The following is a 16,115-nucleotide window of genomic DNA, read 5'->3' on the forward strand; positions in this document are numbered from 1 at the left end:
CCTCTACTCACTGGAGAACCTCCCCAGCACCGACCAGCAGTGTGTCCTCTGCGGCCACAGGTGGTGTAGGGAACGGGCCCCCCTCCGGTCCCCCTCATAGCAGCACCTCCCAGCTCCATCGGGGTAGGATCAGAGGTGCTGGGGGATGGAACTGACGGACCCCGATCCGGACGTCCGCGGGAGCCCAACAGGTTATCCAGCCGGATGGATAGGTCCACCAGCTGGTCCAGGTTAAGGGTGGTGTCCCTGCAGGCTAGCGCCCTACGAACGTCCTCGCGTAAACTACACTTGTAGTGGTCGATCAGGGCACGCTCATTCCATCCCGCGCCGGCGGCCAGAGTTCTAAAGTCCAGAGCGAACTCTTGAGCGCTCCTCATCCCCTGTCTTAAATGGAACAAGCATTCCCCCGCCGCTCTCCCATCAGGTGGATGATCGAAAACCGCCCGGAATAACATACGATAATGTCTCCATAACATTCAAATTAAGACATGTTTGTGACAGAAGTTAAATATTTCTCCGTCTCTTTTATGGTTCTGGCACAATACACAATACAATACAACGTAGTGCATTTGGAGAGTTTTCAGACCCCTTGACTTTTTCCACATGTTGTTATGTTACAGCCTTATTCTAAAATTGATTAAATAAACTTTTTCCCTCATCAATCTACATACAGTACCCCATAAGAACAAAGCGAAAACAGGTTTTTAGAACGTTTTGCAAATTTAGTAAACATAAGAAACAGAAATACCATATTTACATAAGTATTCAGACCCTTTGCTATGGGACTCAAAATTGAACTGAGGTGCATCCTGGTTCCATTGATCATACTTGAGATATTTCTACAATTTGAATGGAGTCCACCTGTGGTAAATTCAATTGATTGGACATAATCTGGAAAGGTCTATATAAGGTCCCACAGAGCTAAAACCAAGCCTTGAGGCTGAACTAATTGTCTGTACAGCTACGAGACAGGATTGTGTCGAGGCACAGATCTGGGGAAGGGTACCAAAACATTCCCACAGAATTGAAGGTCCCCAAGAACACAGTGGCCTCCATCATTCTTAAATGGAATAAGTTTGGAACCACCAAGACTCTTCCTAGAGCTAGCCGCCCAGCCAAACTGAGCAACAGAAGGGCCTTGGTCAGGGAGGTGACAAAGAACCTGATGGTAATTCTGACAGAGCTCCAGAGTTCCTCTGTGGAGATAGGAGAACCTTGCAGAAGTACAACCATCTCTGCAGCACTGCACCAATCAGGCCTTTATGGTAGAGTGGCCAGACGGAAGCCACTCCTTTGTAAAAGGCACATGATAGCCCACTTGGAGTTTGCCAAAAGGCACCAAAAGGACTCTCAGACCATGAGAAACAAGATTCTCTGTGAAACCAAGATTGAACTCTGTCCTGAACGTCAAGCATCACATCTGGAGGAAACCTGACACCATCCCAACAGTGAAGCTTGGTGGTGGCAGCATCATGCTGTGGGGATGTTTTCAGTGGCAGGGACTGGGAGACTAGTCAGGATAGACGGAACGATGAATGGAGCAAAGTACAGAGAGATCATTGATGAAAACCTGCTCCAGCGCGCTCAGGACCTCTGAAGGTTCACCTTCCAACAGGACAACGACCCTAAGAACACAGCCAAGACAATGCAGGAGTAGCTTTGGGACAAGTCTCTGAATGTCCTTGAGTGGCCCAGCCAGAGCCCGGACATGAACCCGATCGAACATCTCCTCTGGAGAGACCTGAAAATACCTGTGTAGCAATGCTCCCCATTCAGCCTGACAGAGCTTGAGAGGATCTGCAGAGAAGAATGGGAGAAACTCCCCAAATACAGGTGTACCAAGCTTGTAGCGTCATACCCAACAAGACTCGAGGCTGTAATCGCAGCCAAAGGTGCTTCAACAAAGTACTGAGTAAAAGGTCAATTTTACATTTTTTTTATAAATTTCTAAAAGCATATTTTTGCTTTGTCATTTAGGGGTATTGTGTGTAGATTGATGAGGGGGGAAAACAATTTAATCAATTTTAGATTAAGGCTGTAACGTAACAAAATGTGAAAAAAGTTAAGGGGTCTGAATATTTTCCGAATTGACTGTAGGTAGGGTTAATTTGACTAGACAACAGGATAGATAATATACTGAACTGTAGCAGCAGCATATGTGGAGCAGTAGCAGCAGCGTATGTGGTAATGAGTGTGACATTTTCTGTCTGTGTGTGTGTGGCGTGTGTGTGTGTGTGTGTGTGTGTTGTGTGTGTGTGTGTGTGTGTGTGTGTGTGTGTGTGTGTGTGTGTGTGTGTGTGTGTGTGTGTGTGTGTGTGTGTGTGTGTGTGTAGTGTTGGGGTGTAAGTATGTGTGAGTGTGTGGGTAGAGTCCAGTGTGTGTACATATATTCCATGTAAGAGACAGACGGCAAGAGATAGACAAAAGTAGGAATGCAAGGCTTTATCGTTGGGATTTATATATAAATGTTTCTCGATCAACTAGTTTGATAAGGTTATCCCCTACCTTTTTACTAGACCAGATTACCCCATCAACACACGGCATTCCAAACGTTACTACAAGCCCGCCTAGATGTTAGTTTACTCACAACTGGTATGTGGAGAGGTACAATATATACTGTATGTGGGATGTCTGCTACATTAGTCAGAAAGTCTGTATGAATCACAGGCTGCATGAATACACGTGTGACCAGACAGGTGACATGGCCAGAGCTGTCCAGAGAAGTTACTCTCCAATGGGAAAAGTATAGTGCGACCTACGCTACTTTAGACACACAGGCTCTATGAATCATGGTGGTACAGGTGACAGGGCCGAACTGTCCAGAGCAGTTAGCCTACTCTCCATTCTACGACCTCTGCTGGTGAGATAGGCAGTATGAATCATAGGCCGTACATAAGGCATGAATACAAGTGCAGCCAGACAGACAGTGACTCGATGATGGTTTGGGCCAAAGCTGTCCAGGGAGGGTACTCTCTTTTTATTTAAAAAATAATAATTCTCACCAATTTCATGGTACCCGCACCAATGTGTCAGAGGAAACACCGTACACTTGGCGACCGTGTCAGCGTGCATTGCGCACGGCCCGCCACAGGAGTCGCTAGAGTGCGATGGGACAAGAACATCCCTGCCGGCCAAACCCTCCCCTAACCCGAACAACACTGGGCCAATTGTGCGCTGCCCCATGGGTCTCCCGGTCGCGACAGAGCCTGGACTCTAACCAGAATTTCTAGTGGAACAAGTTAGCACTGCGATGCAGTGCCTTAGACCACTGCGCCACTCGGGAGGCCCCGGGAAGTTACTCTCTAACGGGATACATACGACCCCTGTTGGAAAGATGGCCTGTATGAGTAGGCCTACACGTTAGCCTACTATCCATCTGGCTGTGACTGAGCTCTCCTAGATAGCCATGGCTGTATGACTCATAGACTGTACATAAGGTTAGGTATGAATATATGTGCAGCCAGACAGGTGATGAGGTGACAGGGCCAGAGCTGTCCAGAGAAGTTAGCTACTCACTTTCAAGAAGATTGTTACTGAACTCTGCTAGCCAGATGGCTGAGACTGGGTCAGTAGTAGTAGTCAGTCAGTACATAGATGTGATGGAACCCATACTGAATGATGTGATGGAACCCATACTGCAGAAGAGGCTTAGTGATAATCCTGGATATCTCAACAGAGACATAATCTCAAAACCAGTCATACACCAAATCATCCAGTACGTGCAGTAGGTTTATACAGGAGCAGACACGCAGGTCAGGCAATAATCATCATCAGTAATCAAGGGTCGACACAGAAATAGAAACACAGACTTGATGAATGATTAAGAGAGTGGGATGAATCATGGAAGGAATGGAAGGAAGGAAATTGAATGAATTTAGGATATGGGGGATTTGAGGTAAGGATATCTAACTTAAATCTTCTACTATAACAAATATAATTTTTTATAAATACAACATTTTATATCATGGGAGTTTTATACCATGGAAGGAAAACCCCTCAAATGATTTATTGGGTTATTTGCAAATGCAGAATTCTTTATTTTCTCTAACACTGACATTACATTAACATGTACAGTAGAACTTTGATGTCTGAAACCACTAAACATTCTGGTACAGCTCACATGACAGATTCCCCTTACAATTCAAACGCTGCATTGACAGAGGCCTTCCGGTTGAGGATTCAGGCCAATATAATGGGAAATGTGATTTGAGACGCACATCATGCAATGCCTTGCGTATCTTTCAATCTTAGTAAATTGTGTACAACTTGAGGACAATATTGTTAATATTGTAAATCATTGCTCATGATCTTTTTTTGCTTTGAATTCTAGAGAAATAGCTTGTGTTCCACAGTACATGTAAGCTAATCTTCAATGTAAAATCCTAAATAAACAGTCCCAGGTCCAGTGGTACTGATGTTGCCATGTTCCATTTATGCAAATTTTTTCCTGTGATAATTTCATACAATTATTGGGATTAGGGTAAAAAATGTATCATATTTTTGATTAGACATTAAACTGCATTATTCACTCTAACCTGATGAAGGGAGATTCAATAAATACTCTAGCTGGGTGTTGTCCTAATCAGGGTGTCTGATCAGTGGTTAGGTGTGACCCCAGTCACCTGATGTTGATCCAATGATGTAGGTGAGACAGGAGAGGATCAAGACAACACATCCAGCACATCAAATACTAATTATTACCTTATTAATACAGGCTTACGGGATTAACATTGAGATAACAAATAAGAGCATTAACAATATACACAAATGTTGTTTGTGCTTATGTATTATCATAGATTAATTTGAAGCACACTTCTAAAATAAAGACAAATGGACCTAGGCAAACTCATGAGCATTACTATGGAGTTCTAGAATGTTTAAGATGATTCCAAAATAGCCAAACTTGTCTTTCATATTTTGGAATGCCTGGGCTTGAATCAAATCATTTTCTGAAAATAGATTACGGTTCAACCTTGTTCTAACAATACATGTTTGGCGAAATCATATCAGTTTTTCTACATCTAAAACTTTCCCTCCCTCTTGCTCTGAGAGAAAACAAGAGTGAGAGCAGAGAGAGCAGCATGGGGACATGGAAGGCTGGCCTGAGAGTCAAACCCCCTGTGAGGACCCTGACCATTTGGCTTGATGTTGAATAAACACAAAGGTGTCTCCCCCCTCTAAAAACAGGCTCTGCTCTGCCCCATGCTGATCCTGTTTATGTGTTTTAGCCAGGTTTCTGTTTTAAGTCCAGGTGCTAAACACCTTCCCTCTGAGATAAGAGATGATTAATGCCTTTGAATGAGCAACGGTTTAATGGCTCAAAGCTTAATTAAGCTGTGGATGGACACACTCACCAATGGGATCCCACGGCATATATACAAGGGCCAGCCCAGCCAGCCAGCTGAGGTGAAAAGAAAACTCCATACTTTGGATATCATCCCTTTGATGTGAATGATGACCCCTGCCTTTTAGGCCCCATCCCTGTCCCCTACCACCATGGAAATGTGATTAGTTTTCCATTTTTAGCTCCACACCACTTGCAGAGAGGGTCCTTGGGCTGGTGGTGACATTTGTGACCAAAGCCTGATCCCATATAAATATCAGAGGGTGTGGAGACCAACAGGTCACTCGGTCAGGAACTAGCTATCAGGGAAGCTGTGCTTTGAGGAGGAACCATAAGGGAGCATAAGGAGTATTTACCATGGATATACTGCAGCCCTACCTACTGCTCATTCTGTGGGCTCTCAACGTAGCCTGTAAGTACTGTTGTTTGTTTGTCTTTCTCTATTTGACCATACAGCTCAATGATGTACAGTGATGATACCTACTGATGGACTTCAATCAACATTAAGACTTTATAATCCATTTTGATACACAGTAGAACCCAGGCACTGGTACAGAGTGTGAACAGAACAGCCGTGTGACCTGCTGATGTGTATCTGAGTCTGATACTGGCTGTTTGATTTAAGCCGTTTGATTTTCAGAACCTTGTTGTGTGATGTGCTATATTATAGATGGTGCCAATGATGTGGTTCTTAGAAGAATACCAAAGGATTATACTTGTTTTAGAGCAGTTCAAATCAGCCAAATCACTTTGTGCATACAATATTCTCACGTATAGCATGTATGTATGTCACTTTATTATTTGGTAGTGTCCTGGTACTGGCTATGACCACTAAGGTCTGGGCCTGCATGTAGGAGTGCTGATCTGGGATCAGTTTTGTCTTTCAAATTATAATTAATGGAAAGGGAGGATCTGATCCTAGAGCAGCACTCCTACTCTGAGATATTATACTTGACCAAGGAATCAGAGCCCTGACAGCTCAGGAATGCTGATGTCACCTTGGACTGCTATACAAGGTGTTGATGTGTCTCTGTTTATCTTATCCAGCAGCTTCCTTGTTGAACAAACATGTGGAGCACAGGAACCCGTTTGCACTGAGAGCCTGCTGCAAGAGACAGAGCCACTTTGTCTACATCGGCCAAGGTAAATCAATGGTAAAGCACCATAAAAGGGCAGCACTGTCTCATTCCCCATACATGACTTCTAAAGTGGTACTATCAAAGTCTAGTCCCATACTGTAGCCAACTCTTCCCAAGGGACTAGGCTACTACAATGCAAAGTCTTCCAAAAACCCTTGACTATAAATTCCCTTGTTTTATCATAGACTTATCTCCTCCTATTCAACAATATTTGTCAGCAGAATTATGTGGTTTGATAAATGCAAACAAAACGATATCTTCATGTAAATTGGTGTAAGATACATGCTTCCATAGAGACGTTAAGAAGCTTACAGAATTTGGGGGGAGAGAAATTGGGGGGCGTAGCAATGATTGGATTGTTTACCTTCTGTCCTCAGACATCTCTGGTAGTCCTGTGAGTGTGGATGTGGGGATGTGCAGGACGCATTGTGGGGGAGAACAAAGCAGGACATCACATGAGGCTGGACTACAGCAGGGCTATTCCAAACATTCCTCCATGTTGGAATACCTCAGGAGCAAAAAAGTAAGTGAGCAGTTCCTCAAATTACCAAAAGAGAGCGCTACAACTTCAGGATTGTAAAGAGTTTAGGAATTTTAAGGAATTAAATCAGGACTCCTTATTTGAGAATTTGATCAATAAAATACAAACATATATTCAATAAAGACAAAACTAACTTTTTTTCTTAGTTAAATATGGTTACTATATAGTTGCATTATTATGGACATTATTATCTCAACATTAGGGTGCTGAGACCCAAGATAAGAACACCATTACAACTTAATAGGCATATAAGTCTTGACTAAAAACATCTCTTGACATGTCTATTTTTCCCTTTATAAAAGGTAAGGGTCCGCAAACCTACCACTCCAATCAGTGCCAAGGGATCTGGTCAGGTTACGTCCTGCGGGGTGAACCACAACTGTGAGCCGACCGGGATGAGGGTGGACCAGATGCTGCTGTTCAAGGGTCCCCGGGAGGTGGAGGTCATAGAGGAATGCCACTGTGAAAACAAACTGACCCAATGTGTCCGGGTTCCGGCGCTCAAAACCTACTTCTTTAAGACCCCATACGAGACTGTCATCGATGTGGGAAGCTGTTCGGGTTCGAAAGGTTCTCCAGGTGTGTAGGCTTATCCTTCTGAATGACTACAAAAACAGCCCACATTTTGAGAAGGGTCTGACCTTGTCCAGGGAAGAAGTGCCTTCTCTTTCTGTTGTCTCTCGGCTACTTCCTCGTTCTACGGGTCGACTGTAGCATTGTAGCTAAACCTAACCCTGATCCTAACCTTAACCTAATTCACCCAACCTGTTGTGTTAGTTCTCCTAACCTGCTCTGCTAATTATCCTAACCTTATACATGAATTATCCTAACCTGCTACGTTAGTTCTCCTAACCTACTACGTTAATTATCCTAACCTGACAAAGAGGGGGCTTGGTTTCCCTGGTGTGTTCTTCCCTGGGCTGTTCTTCCCTGAGCGGTTCTTCCCTGGGCGGTTCTTCCCTGGAGTTTCCCTGGATGCGGGCCGCAGTCAGCCCTTATTGAAACTTTATGGTCGCAACGTAATGCGTAAAAAAAACTGGTATGGGAGATAATGTACAAATGTACAATGTGCATAAAAGTGTTGCTTGCATGGCGGTTAGGATTGAGCCCAGAGAGAGTAGATTATTATTTTTTGTCTCCCACAACCACTGATACATACATGTCCTTGCGTTCTTAAAATTCAAACCTTATTTATTGTGTGTCATTGCTGTAATACACGGTATAACATTTTTCATAGCACTTATTGCTGTACCAACAATTTGCACACAAAAATAAGTTCCTAATGGTAAAGTTCTACTAATAATTCAGTGGTAGCATAATTACAAAGTCCATATCACAGGACGCATGGTAGACAGCATTTGAATAAGAAATATCAGACTGAAACAGTTAATGGACACAGAGCTCATGAAACAGACAATCATCATGGTTCATGATCATGTTCAGAATCTAAGTAACTCTAATAATATTATAACTACTATAACTATTTCTTTCTCAGATGGGTTCTCCTGCGTGCCAACTAAATTTGACTCGGCCTTGGTGGAGACCCCTAACAAGGTAGACCTGGTCCAGACGGTGGAGGTCTGTGAGCTGAGTAAGAGCTGCTATAGAGTTCCCTACATGGAGTACTACTATGAAATAGTCTATGATGCTAACGGAGTCAAAGAGGAGAAACTCAAGGTGAGCTCACGTTCCAGTATCCTGTCTTTTTATTAGCAACGCCCTGCCCTGTCAATATGCCAACGTTACCAGTGCTACACTCTAGCAATGTATCATTTTCTTTTTCATAAAAAAAAAAAGTTGCAAAAAGAAAAGCTTGCAGTAACACCTATGCTTTTTTTCTTATCTTTTGGTCTCATTCTTTATAGAAACTTTTTTGCCGCTCTTCTTTTTTTAATAATGAACTTTAAAGCTATGCACAGACTACCTAAGATTAACCATTATCTGATCTTATTCATTTATCAGCTAGGCAGCTTCACACCAATCAGATGTTTGATCAGAGTGCAGAGGAAGTTAGTGTGTCTAACACTCAGATGGAATCACTAACAAGTCACCTCCATTTGTCAGATAGATCTGGAAGTAAAAGGTTATTGGCCCACTTTAATACATTTCCCCCGCACATCCAATCCACTCCCCACTGGTTGGCACCGCACAGACAGACACAGCAGTGATGTCTGTCTCTTTGGCTGGGAGATAAAGAGATGGCATCTCTTCAATGGGTTCAGCTCCCAAAAAAGTTTAAAGTTTAACTGGATGGATGCTATAGTATGCACAGTGGCGTTTTATGGGGCACAATGCGAACAAAACACTTACAGTGTCTTCAGAAAGTATTCACAGCCCTTGACTGACATTTTATTGTGTTACAGTCTGAATTTTAAATGGATTAAATGTAGATTTGTTTGTCACTACACACAATACCACATAATGTCAAAGTGGAATTATGTTTTTAAAAATGTTTACTAGTGCATTACAAATGAAATACTGAAATGTCTTGAGTCAATAAGTATTTAACCCTTTTGTTATTGTAAGCCTAAATAAGTTCAGGAGTAAACATTTGCTTAACATGTCACATAATAAGTTGCATGGACTCAGTCTGTGTGTAATAATAGTGTTTAACATGATTTTTGAATGACTACCTCATCTCTGTACCCCACACATACAATTATCTATAAGGTCCCTCAGTCGAGCAGTGAATTTCAAACACAGATTCAACCACAAAGACCAGGGAGGTTTTCCAATGGCTCGCAAAGAAGCACCTATTGGTAGGTGGGTAAAAAAAAAAAAAAAGCAGACAAGGAATATAAATTTGAGCATGGTGAAGTTATTAATTACACTTTGGATGGTGTATCAATACACCCAGTCACTACAAAGATACAGTCATCCTTCCTAACTCAGTTGCCGGAGAGGAAGGATAATGCTCAGGGATTTCACCATGAGGGCAATGGTGACTTTAAAAGTTACTGTGATAGGAGAAAACTGAGAATGGATAAAAAAACATTGTAGTTACTCCACAATACTAACCTAATTGACAGAGTGAAAAGAAGGAAGCCTGTACAGAATAAAAAATATTTCAAAACATGCAATAAGTTTGCAATAAGGCACTAAAGTAAAACTGCAAAAAATGAGGCAAAGAAATGAACTTTATGTTCTGAATACAAAGCGTTATGTTTGGGGCAAATCCAATACAACACATCACTGGGTACCACTCTTCATATTTTCAATCATAGTGGTGGCTGCATCATGTTATGGGTATGCTTGTCATCTAGGCAAAATCCTACAGGAAAACCTGGTTCAGTTAGCCTTGCAACATATATTGGGAGACAAATTCACCTTTCAGCAGGACCATAACCTAAAACACAAGGCCAAATATACACTGGAGTTGCTTACCAAGACAAAATTGAATGTTCCTGAAAGACGACATTAAATAAGACTTGAAAATGGCTGTCTAGCAGTGATCAACAACCATCTTGACAGAGCTTGAAGAATTTTGAAAAGAATAATGTGCAAATATTCTACAATCCAGGTGTGCAAAGCTCTTAGAAACTTTCCCAGAAAGATTCACTGCTGTAATCGCTGGCGAAGGTGATTCTAACACGTATTGACTCAGGGGGTTGAATACTTATCTAATCGAGATATACTAGTGTTTATTTTTTTTACAGATGTTCGATTCTTCCTACACTTTGACAATACAGAGCATTTTGTGTAGATCGTTGACAAAAAAATGACAATTAAATAAATTTTAATCCCACTTTGTAACATAACCAAATGTGGAAAAGTCAAAGGGGTGTAAATACTTTCTGAAGGCACATGCATATATATATCAGAGCAAACAAAAAATACACAGGGTTCACGCGTGTACAAGGGGGTTCACCATTTCCAAGTCTTGCCATATATTTTAAAACCGATTTAAGTCAAAACTGTAACTAGGCCACGAAGGAACATTCCATTTTAGGCCTCCCGAGTGGCACAGCGGTCTAAGGCACTGCATTGCAGCGTCACTACAGACCCTGGTTCGTTCCCAGGCTGTGTCACAACTGGCCATGATCGGGAGTCCCATAGGGCGGCGCACAATTGGCCCAGCGTTGTCCGGGTTAGGGGAGGGTTTTTCCAGAGGGTAGGCCATCATTGTAAATAAGAATTTGATCTTAACTGACTTGCCTAGGTAAATAAAGGTTAAAAAAATTATAAATAAAAACCTCAACCTGCAGCACCTTCTTGTTGAAGTAAATTGTTTTACTACTATTGTTTAAGACTTTATTTTAAGTATATAAAAAAAAACTGCAATATTGTTTGTTGACAAAGATAGAGATGACAAAATATAGTTATATAACTAATCTAATTCCCAGGTCTGTTAAATTGAGCCTATAGGCCAGGAATATTCAAATCTTGCCCTACGAGGACTGGACTACTGCTGGTTTTCTGTTCTACCTGATAATGAATTGCACCCACCTGGGGGTCCCAGGTCTAAATAAGTCTCTGATTAGAGGGGAAAAGAGGGGAAAAATGAAAAAATGGACCGTCTGCTACCCCCTCTCACAAAAGGTGTGAGGAAAGCAAACACAAATGGTCCTTGCAGGTGTTGAATCAAAGCATTTAACATAGATCCCCCCCTCTCTGCTGGTGGGTTGGCCTGGCTGGTGTTTTCAGCCTGTGGTGATTTGATTGCTGATAGCATTGTCTCTGTATTGCTAATGTTCCAACAGGAAATAGATGTGGGCAGATGTTTAGGAGGCTGCACCCCAGGAAACCGCTGTCTTCTCAGGTAAGCTGAACACATGCAGCTGCTCGCTCCCTCCCTGAAGCACTCCAGCCCTCCTCTCTTCTCCTCCTCCATCATTCTACCACCCCTATCCTAACAACTGCCTGCTAGCTTATAGCTCTAACACTCTGTAATACCCATAAAGTGTAGCTGTTGTGGTTTAAATACAGCTCATTTGGTTTGGTTTCTGATTTACACTCCCTCCCAATTGTCCTCAAGCTATTTTCCATTTTCAAGTTTTGATTTGTGATTTCGTTGTATATTTTAGGGATAGGTCTATATTTTAACATTTGAAAGTGTGTCTGCCAGAGAAATAGATAGGACTTCAGTATTTGGAGTGCTTTTTTATGACAAATGTTCAGTCTTACAACTTCTGTTTTCTCTCTCTGTATTGCAGGAGCCACTCTGATTCCGAAGTGTGCTATCTGTGGGCAGAGAGACCCACCAACTCTTGTGTCCCTCGGGACTACGACAGCCACATGTCCCTCAACCAGCATGGCCAGATCCGTACAGTTCTTTCCATCTCCTCTTGTTTCTGTCAGTTCTGAACCAGTCCTCAGTATGATGCCCTCTAGTGGAGCAGAAACACACTGATATCCCCTGAGAACAAGAGGCTTCTGCCCTGTCAGGTCCAGAAACAACCCCTATAGTCTCTAACCCTTAGCAAGTAATGTAGATCTCAAATACTTTGATAGGTAAAAGCAATGAATGATTATAATGTCACTTGCCAATCCACTTGTCTATCTAAATGCAGCATTGAAGTGCCACATAAAGTGCCGAAGGATTAGGGGCTAGGGATTATTTTTGTGTGGGGGCAACTCTTCCTTGGTTTAGACTGCAGTCCAATACAATTAGTTTCTCCACAGTGTAGAGCTAATGATCTCATTGCAACAAATTGCTGAAGATATTCTTGTATTGTATGTAATATATGTATAAAATAATTTTCTAAATAAAATGTATTCCAAAACCATTCTTCAACTGGCTATCAGCCATCAAATTATTGAGTGAACCCCAAACTGGCCCAAATTCTCCCATAACAGAACCAGTCACCATTGCCTTGCTGACAGCCTTGATACACTCTTGGCATTCTCTAAACCAGCTTCATGAAGTAGTCACCTGGAATGCATTTCAATTAACAAGTGTGCCTTGTTAAAAGTTCATTTGTGTAATTTCTTTCTTAATGTGTTTGAGACAATCAGTTGTATTGTGACAAAGTAGGGGTGGTATACAGAAGATAACCCTATTTGGTAAAAGACCAAGTCCATATATCGCAAAAACAATCAAGCGCTATGATGAAACTGGCTCTCACAAGGCCCGCCACAGGAAAGGAATTCCCAGAGTTACCTCTGCTGCGGATGATAAGTTCATTAAAGTCACCAGCTTCAGAAATTGCAGCCCAAATAAATGCTTCACAGAGTTCAAGTAACAGACACATCTCAACATCAACTGTTCAGAAGAGACTGCGTGAATCAGGCCTTCATGGTCGAATTGCTGCAAAGAAACCACTACTAAAGGACACCAACAATAAGAAGAGACTTGCTTGGGCCAAGAAACACAGGCTGTCTAAGGGCTATTTGACCAAGAAGGAGACTGGTGGAGTGCTGCATCAGATGAACTGGCCTCCACAATCACACGACCTCAACCCAATTGAGATGGTTTGGGATGAATTGGACCACAGGGTGAAGGAAAAGCAGCCAACAAGTGCTCAGCATATGTGGGAACTCCTTCAAGACTGTTGGAAAAGCATTACAGGTGAAGCTGATTGAGAGAATACCAAGAGTGTGCAAAGTTGTCATCAAGGCAAAATGTTTTTACCATAGATATAAAAGCAGATTTAAGTAAAAAATGTAACTAGCCCATTAAGGATCATTGAATTTTAGGCCTTGTCACACTGGTATAAAGGATTTGGAGACAGGTGCAGGAATACACAAAAGGGTTTTTTAATACACCCAAAACAAACACATATACAAAAACACTGCGCTGTACCCAAACAAAAGAGTGAGGGTAAACCTCATTGAACGACACCGGACGATACCCGTAATACACAATATATAAAGCACGCAGGATAACAGCTGCACCAACGCATAAGAACTCACACAACCAACAGGCATGGGAACAATAACTGACAAAGACAGAGGGCACATATATAACATACTAATCAGGGGAAATGGGAACCAGGTGAGTGTAATCAGACAATCAGACGGTGAAGTAGACCTCCGGAATTTATGAACAGAATGAGCAGCAGTACCAAGGGGATCCGTCACAGGCCTCCCGAGTGGCACAGCGGTCTAAGGCACTGCATTTTAAAAAAACTATTTGCTACCTACCACCCAAGTGGTGACTGCCATTTTACAAATTCTTCATTTTACAGGACTTAGAATTTTTCTCAATTTGCTAAAAACATGTGTGTAATGATGAAAGGAACCAAAAGGCATACCACCGGTAGTGCTTAATACTCACTATAAAACTTTTCTTTACCAATAATAATGATAACTACAACATATAATGTAAATAATAAATTGATAATAAAAACCAATCTAGTGCCTAGTTCTGTTGCTAAAAATAGCCCATGTGTAAGAAGATAGAGAGACTGCAAGAATAGTAGAAAACAGCTGAACGGGAAAGACTACATTTAGCAATACAATTAGATTGCCACACAAAATTGGCAATCAAAAAAGTGGATTAAGATATTTTACAAGAGTGTTCTAGTCTGGATATAAATGCTTACTGGAACTAAAAAAGCCAACTAATGCATCCTGTAAAATCCCTTAATTCCACAAGGGCGCACAAGCCTGAATTTATCCACACTAATAAATATTGAATTTACACATTTAGAGATGGGTTCAATTATTGTAGCAGGATTTTAAAAATGAGTTTAGCAAGGTCAAAATAGTTGGTGTTGTGTTTGACCAGCTGCCAAGACATAATTAAAATGTAAATGAAGTGTACATCCCCAAATAGGTGGCCTCCTTATGTTTATACAAGTAGGCTAATTGTCATTCCCGTAAGACGTTTGTCTAAATTAATGGATTCATTTTGTGGCGGTTAACCTCTTCCTCAGCTATTCTGTCTACAGAAAGGTTGAATCATTTTCTGGATCTTTTACATTTAATGTTTTAATTTGACCCAAATTACCATTTTTATTTTATTTTATTTCACCTTTATTTAACCAGGTAGGCTAGTTGAGAACAAGTTCTCATTTGCAACTGCGACCTGGCCAAGATAAAGCATAGCAGTGTGAACAGACAACAACACAGAGTTACACATGGAGTAAACAATAAACAAGTCAATAACATGGTAGAAAAAAAGAAAAAAAGAGAATCTATATACAATGTGTGCAAAAGGCATGAGGAGGTAGGCAATAAATCAGATAATTACAATTTAGTAGATTAACACTGGAGTGGTAAATCATCAGATGATCATGTGCAAGTAGAGATACTGGTGTGCAAAAAAAGCAGAAAAGGAAATAAAAGCAGTATGGGGAGGGTGAGGTAGGTAAATTGGGTGGGCTATATACCGATGGACTATGTACAGCTGCAGCGATCGGTTAGCTGCTCGGATAGCAGATGTTTAAAGTTGTTGAGGGAGATAAAAGTCTCCAACTTCAGAGATTTTTGCAATTCGTTCCAGTCGCAGGCAGCAGAGAACTGGAAGGAAAGGCGTCCAAATGAGGTTTTGGCTTTAGGGATGATCAGTGAGATACACCTGCTAGAGCGCGTTCTACGGGTGGGTGTACCATCGTGACCAGTGAACTGAGATAAGGCGGCACTTTACCTAGCATAGCCTTGTAGATGACCTGGAGCCAGTGGGTCTGACGGCGAACATGTAGCGAGGCCAGCCGACTAGGGCATTACAGGTCGCAAGTGTGGGTTCGAATAAGGTGCTTTAGTAACAAAACGGATGGCACTGTGATAAACTGCATCCAGTTTGCTGAGTAGAGTATTGGAAGCCATTTTGTAGATGACATCGCCAAGTCGAGGATCGGTAGGTAAGTCAGTTTCACTAGGTGAGTTTGGCGGCGTGAGTGAAGGAGGCTCTGTTGCGAAATAGAAAGCCGACTCTAGATCTGATTTTGGATTGGAGATGTGTGATATGAGTCTGGAAGGAGAGTTTGCAGTCTAGCCAGACACCTAGTATTATAGATGTCCACATATTCTAGGTCAGAACCGTCCAGGGTGGTGATGCTAGTCGGGCGTGCGGTGCAGGCAGCGAACGGTTGAAGAGCATGCATTTGGTTTTACTAGCGTTTAAGAGCAGTTGGAGGCCACGGAAGGAGTGTTGAATGGCATTGAAGCTCGTTTGGAGGTTGGTTATCACAGTGTCCAAAGAAGGGCC

General features: G+C 42.0%; 1 protein-coding gene across 1 annotated transcript; it reads left to right on the forward strand.

Moving 5' to 3' along the window:
* The first annotated feature begins 5,641 nt into the window (after window positions 1-5,641).
* pnhd (pinhead) lies at window positions 5,642-12,675 on the forward strand. The gene is made up of 7 exons (XM_024010421.2): window positions 5,642-5,756; window positions 6,392-6,487; window positions 6,861-7,006; window positions 7,327-7,603; window positions 8,520-8,701; window positions 11,725-11,783; window positions 12,178-12,675. Exons 1-7 carry the CDS (start codon window positions 5,702-5,704, stop codon window positions 12,326-12,328), a joined length of 966 nt encoding a protein of 321 aa, XP_023866189.1. The 5' UTR covers window positions 5,642-5,701; the 3' UTR covers window positions 12,329-12,675.
* Window positions 12,676-16,115: the final 3,440 nt, after the last annotated feature.

Source organism: Salvelinus sp. IW2-2015, linkage group LG19 (genome assembly GCF_002910315.2).
Source record: "Salvelinus sp. IW2-2015 linkage group LG19, ASM291031v2, whole genome shotgun sequence".
In the NCBI taxonomy this organism is placed as follows: Eukaryota; Metazoa; Chordata; class Actinopteri; order Salmoniformes; family Salmonidae; genus Salvelinus; species Salvelinus sp. IW2-2015.

Coding starts and splice junctions, on each gene's coding strand:
- pnhd (XM_024010421.2), top strand. CDS start 5,702: ATGGATATACTGCAGCCCTACCTACTGCTCATTCTGTGGGCTCTCAAC. Junction 7,604..8,519: donor GGGTTCGAAAGGTTCTCCAG/GTGTGTAGGCTT, acceptor TTTCTTTCTCAG/ATGGGTTCTCCTGCGTGCCA. Junction 11,784..12,177: donor GGAAACCGCTGTCTTCTCAG/GTAAGCTGAACA, acceptor TCTGTATTGCAG/GAGCCACTCTGATTCCGAAG.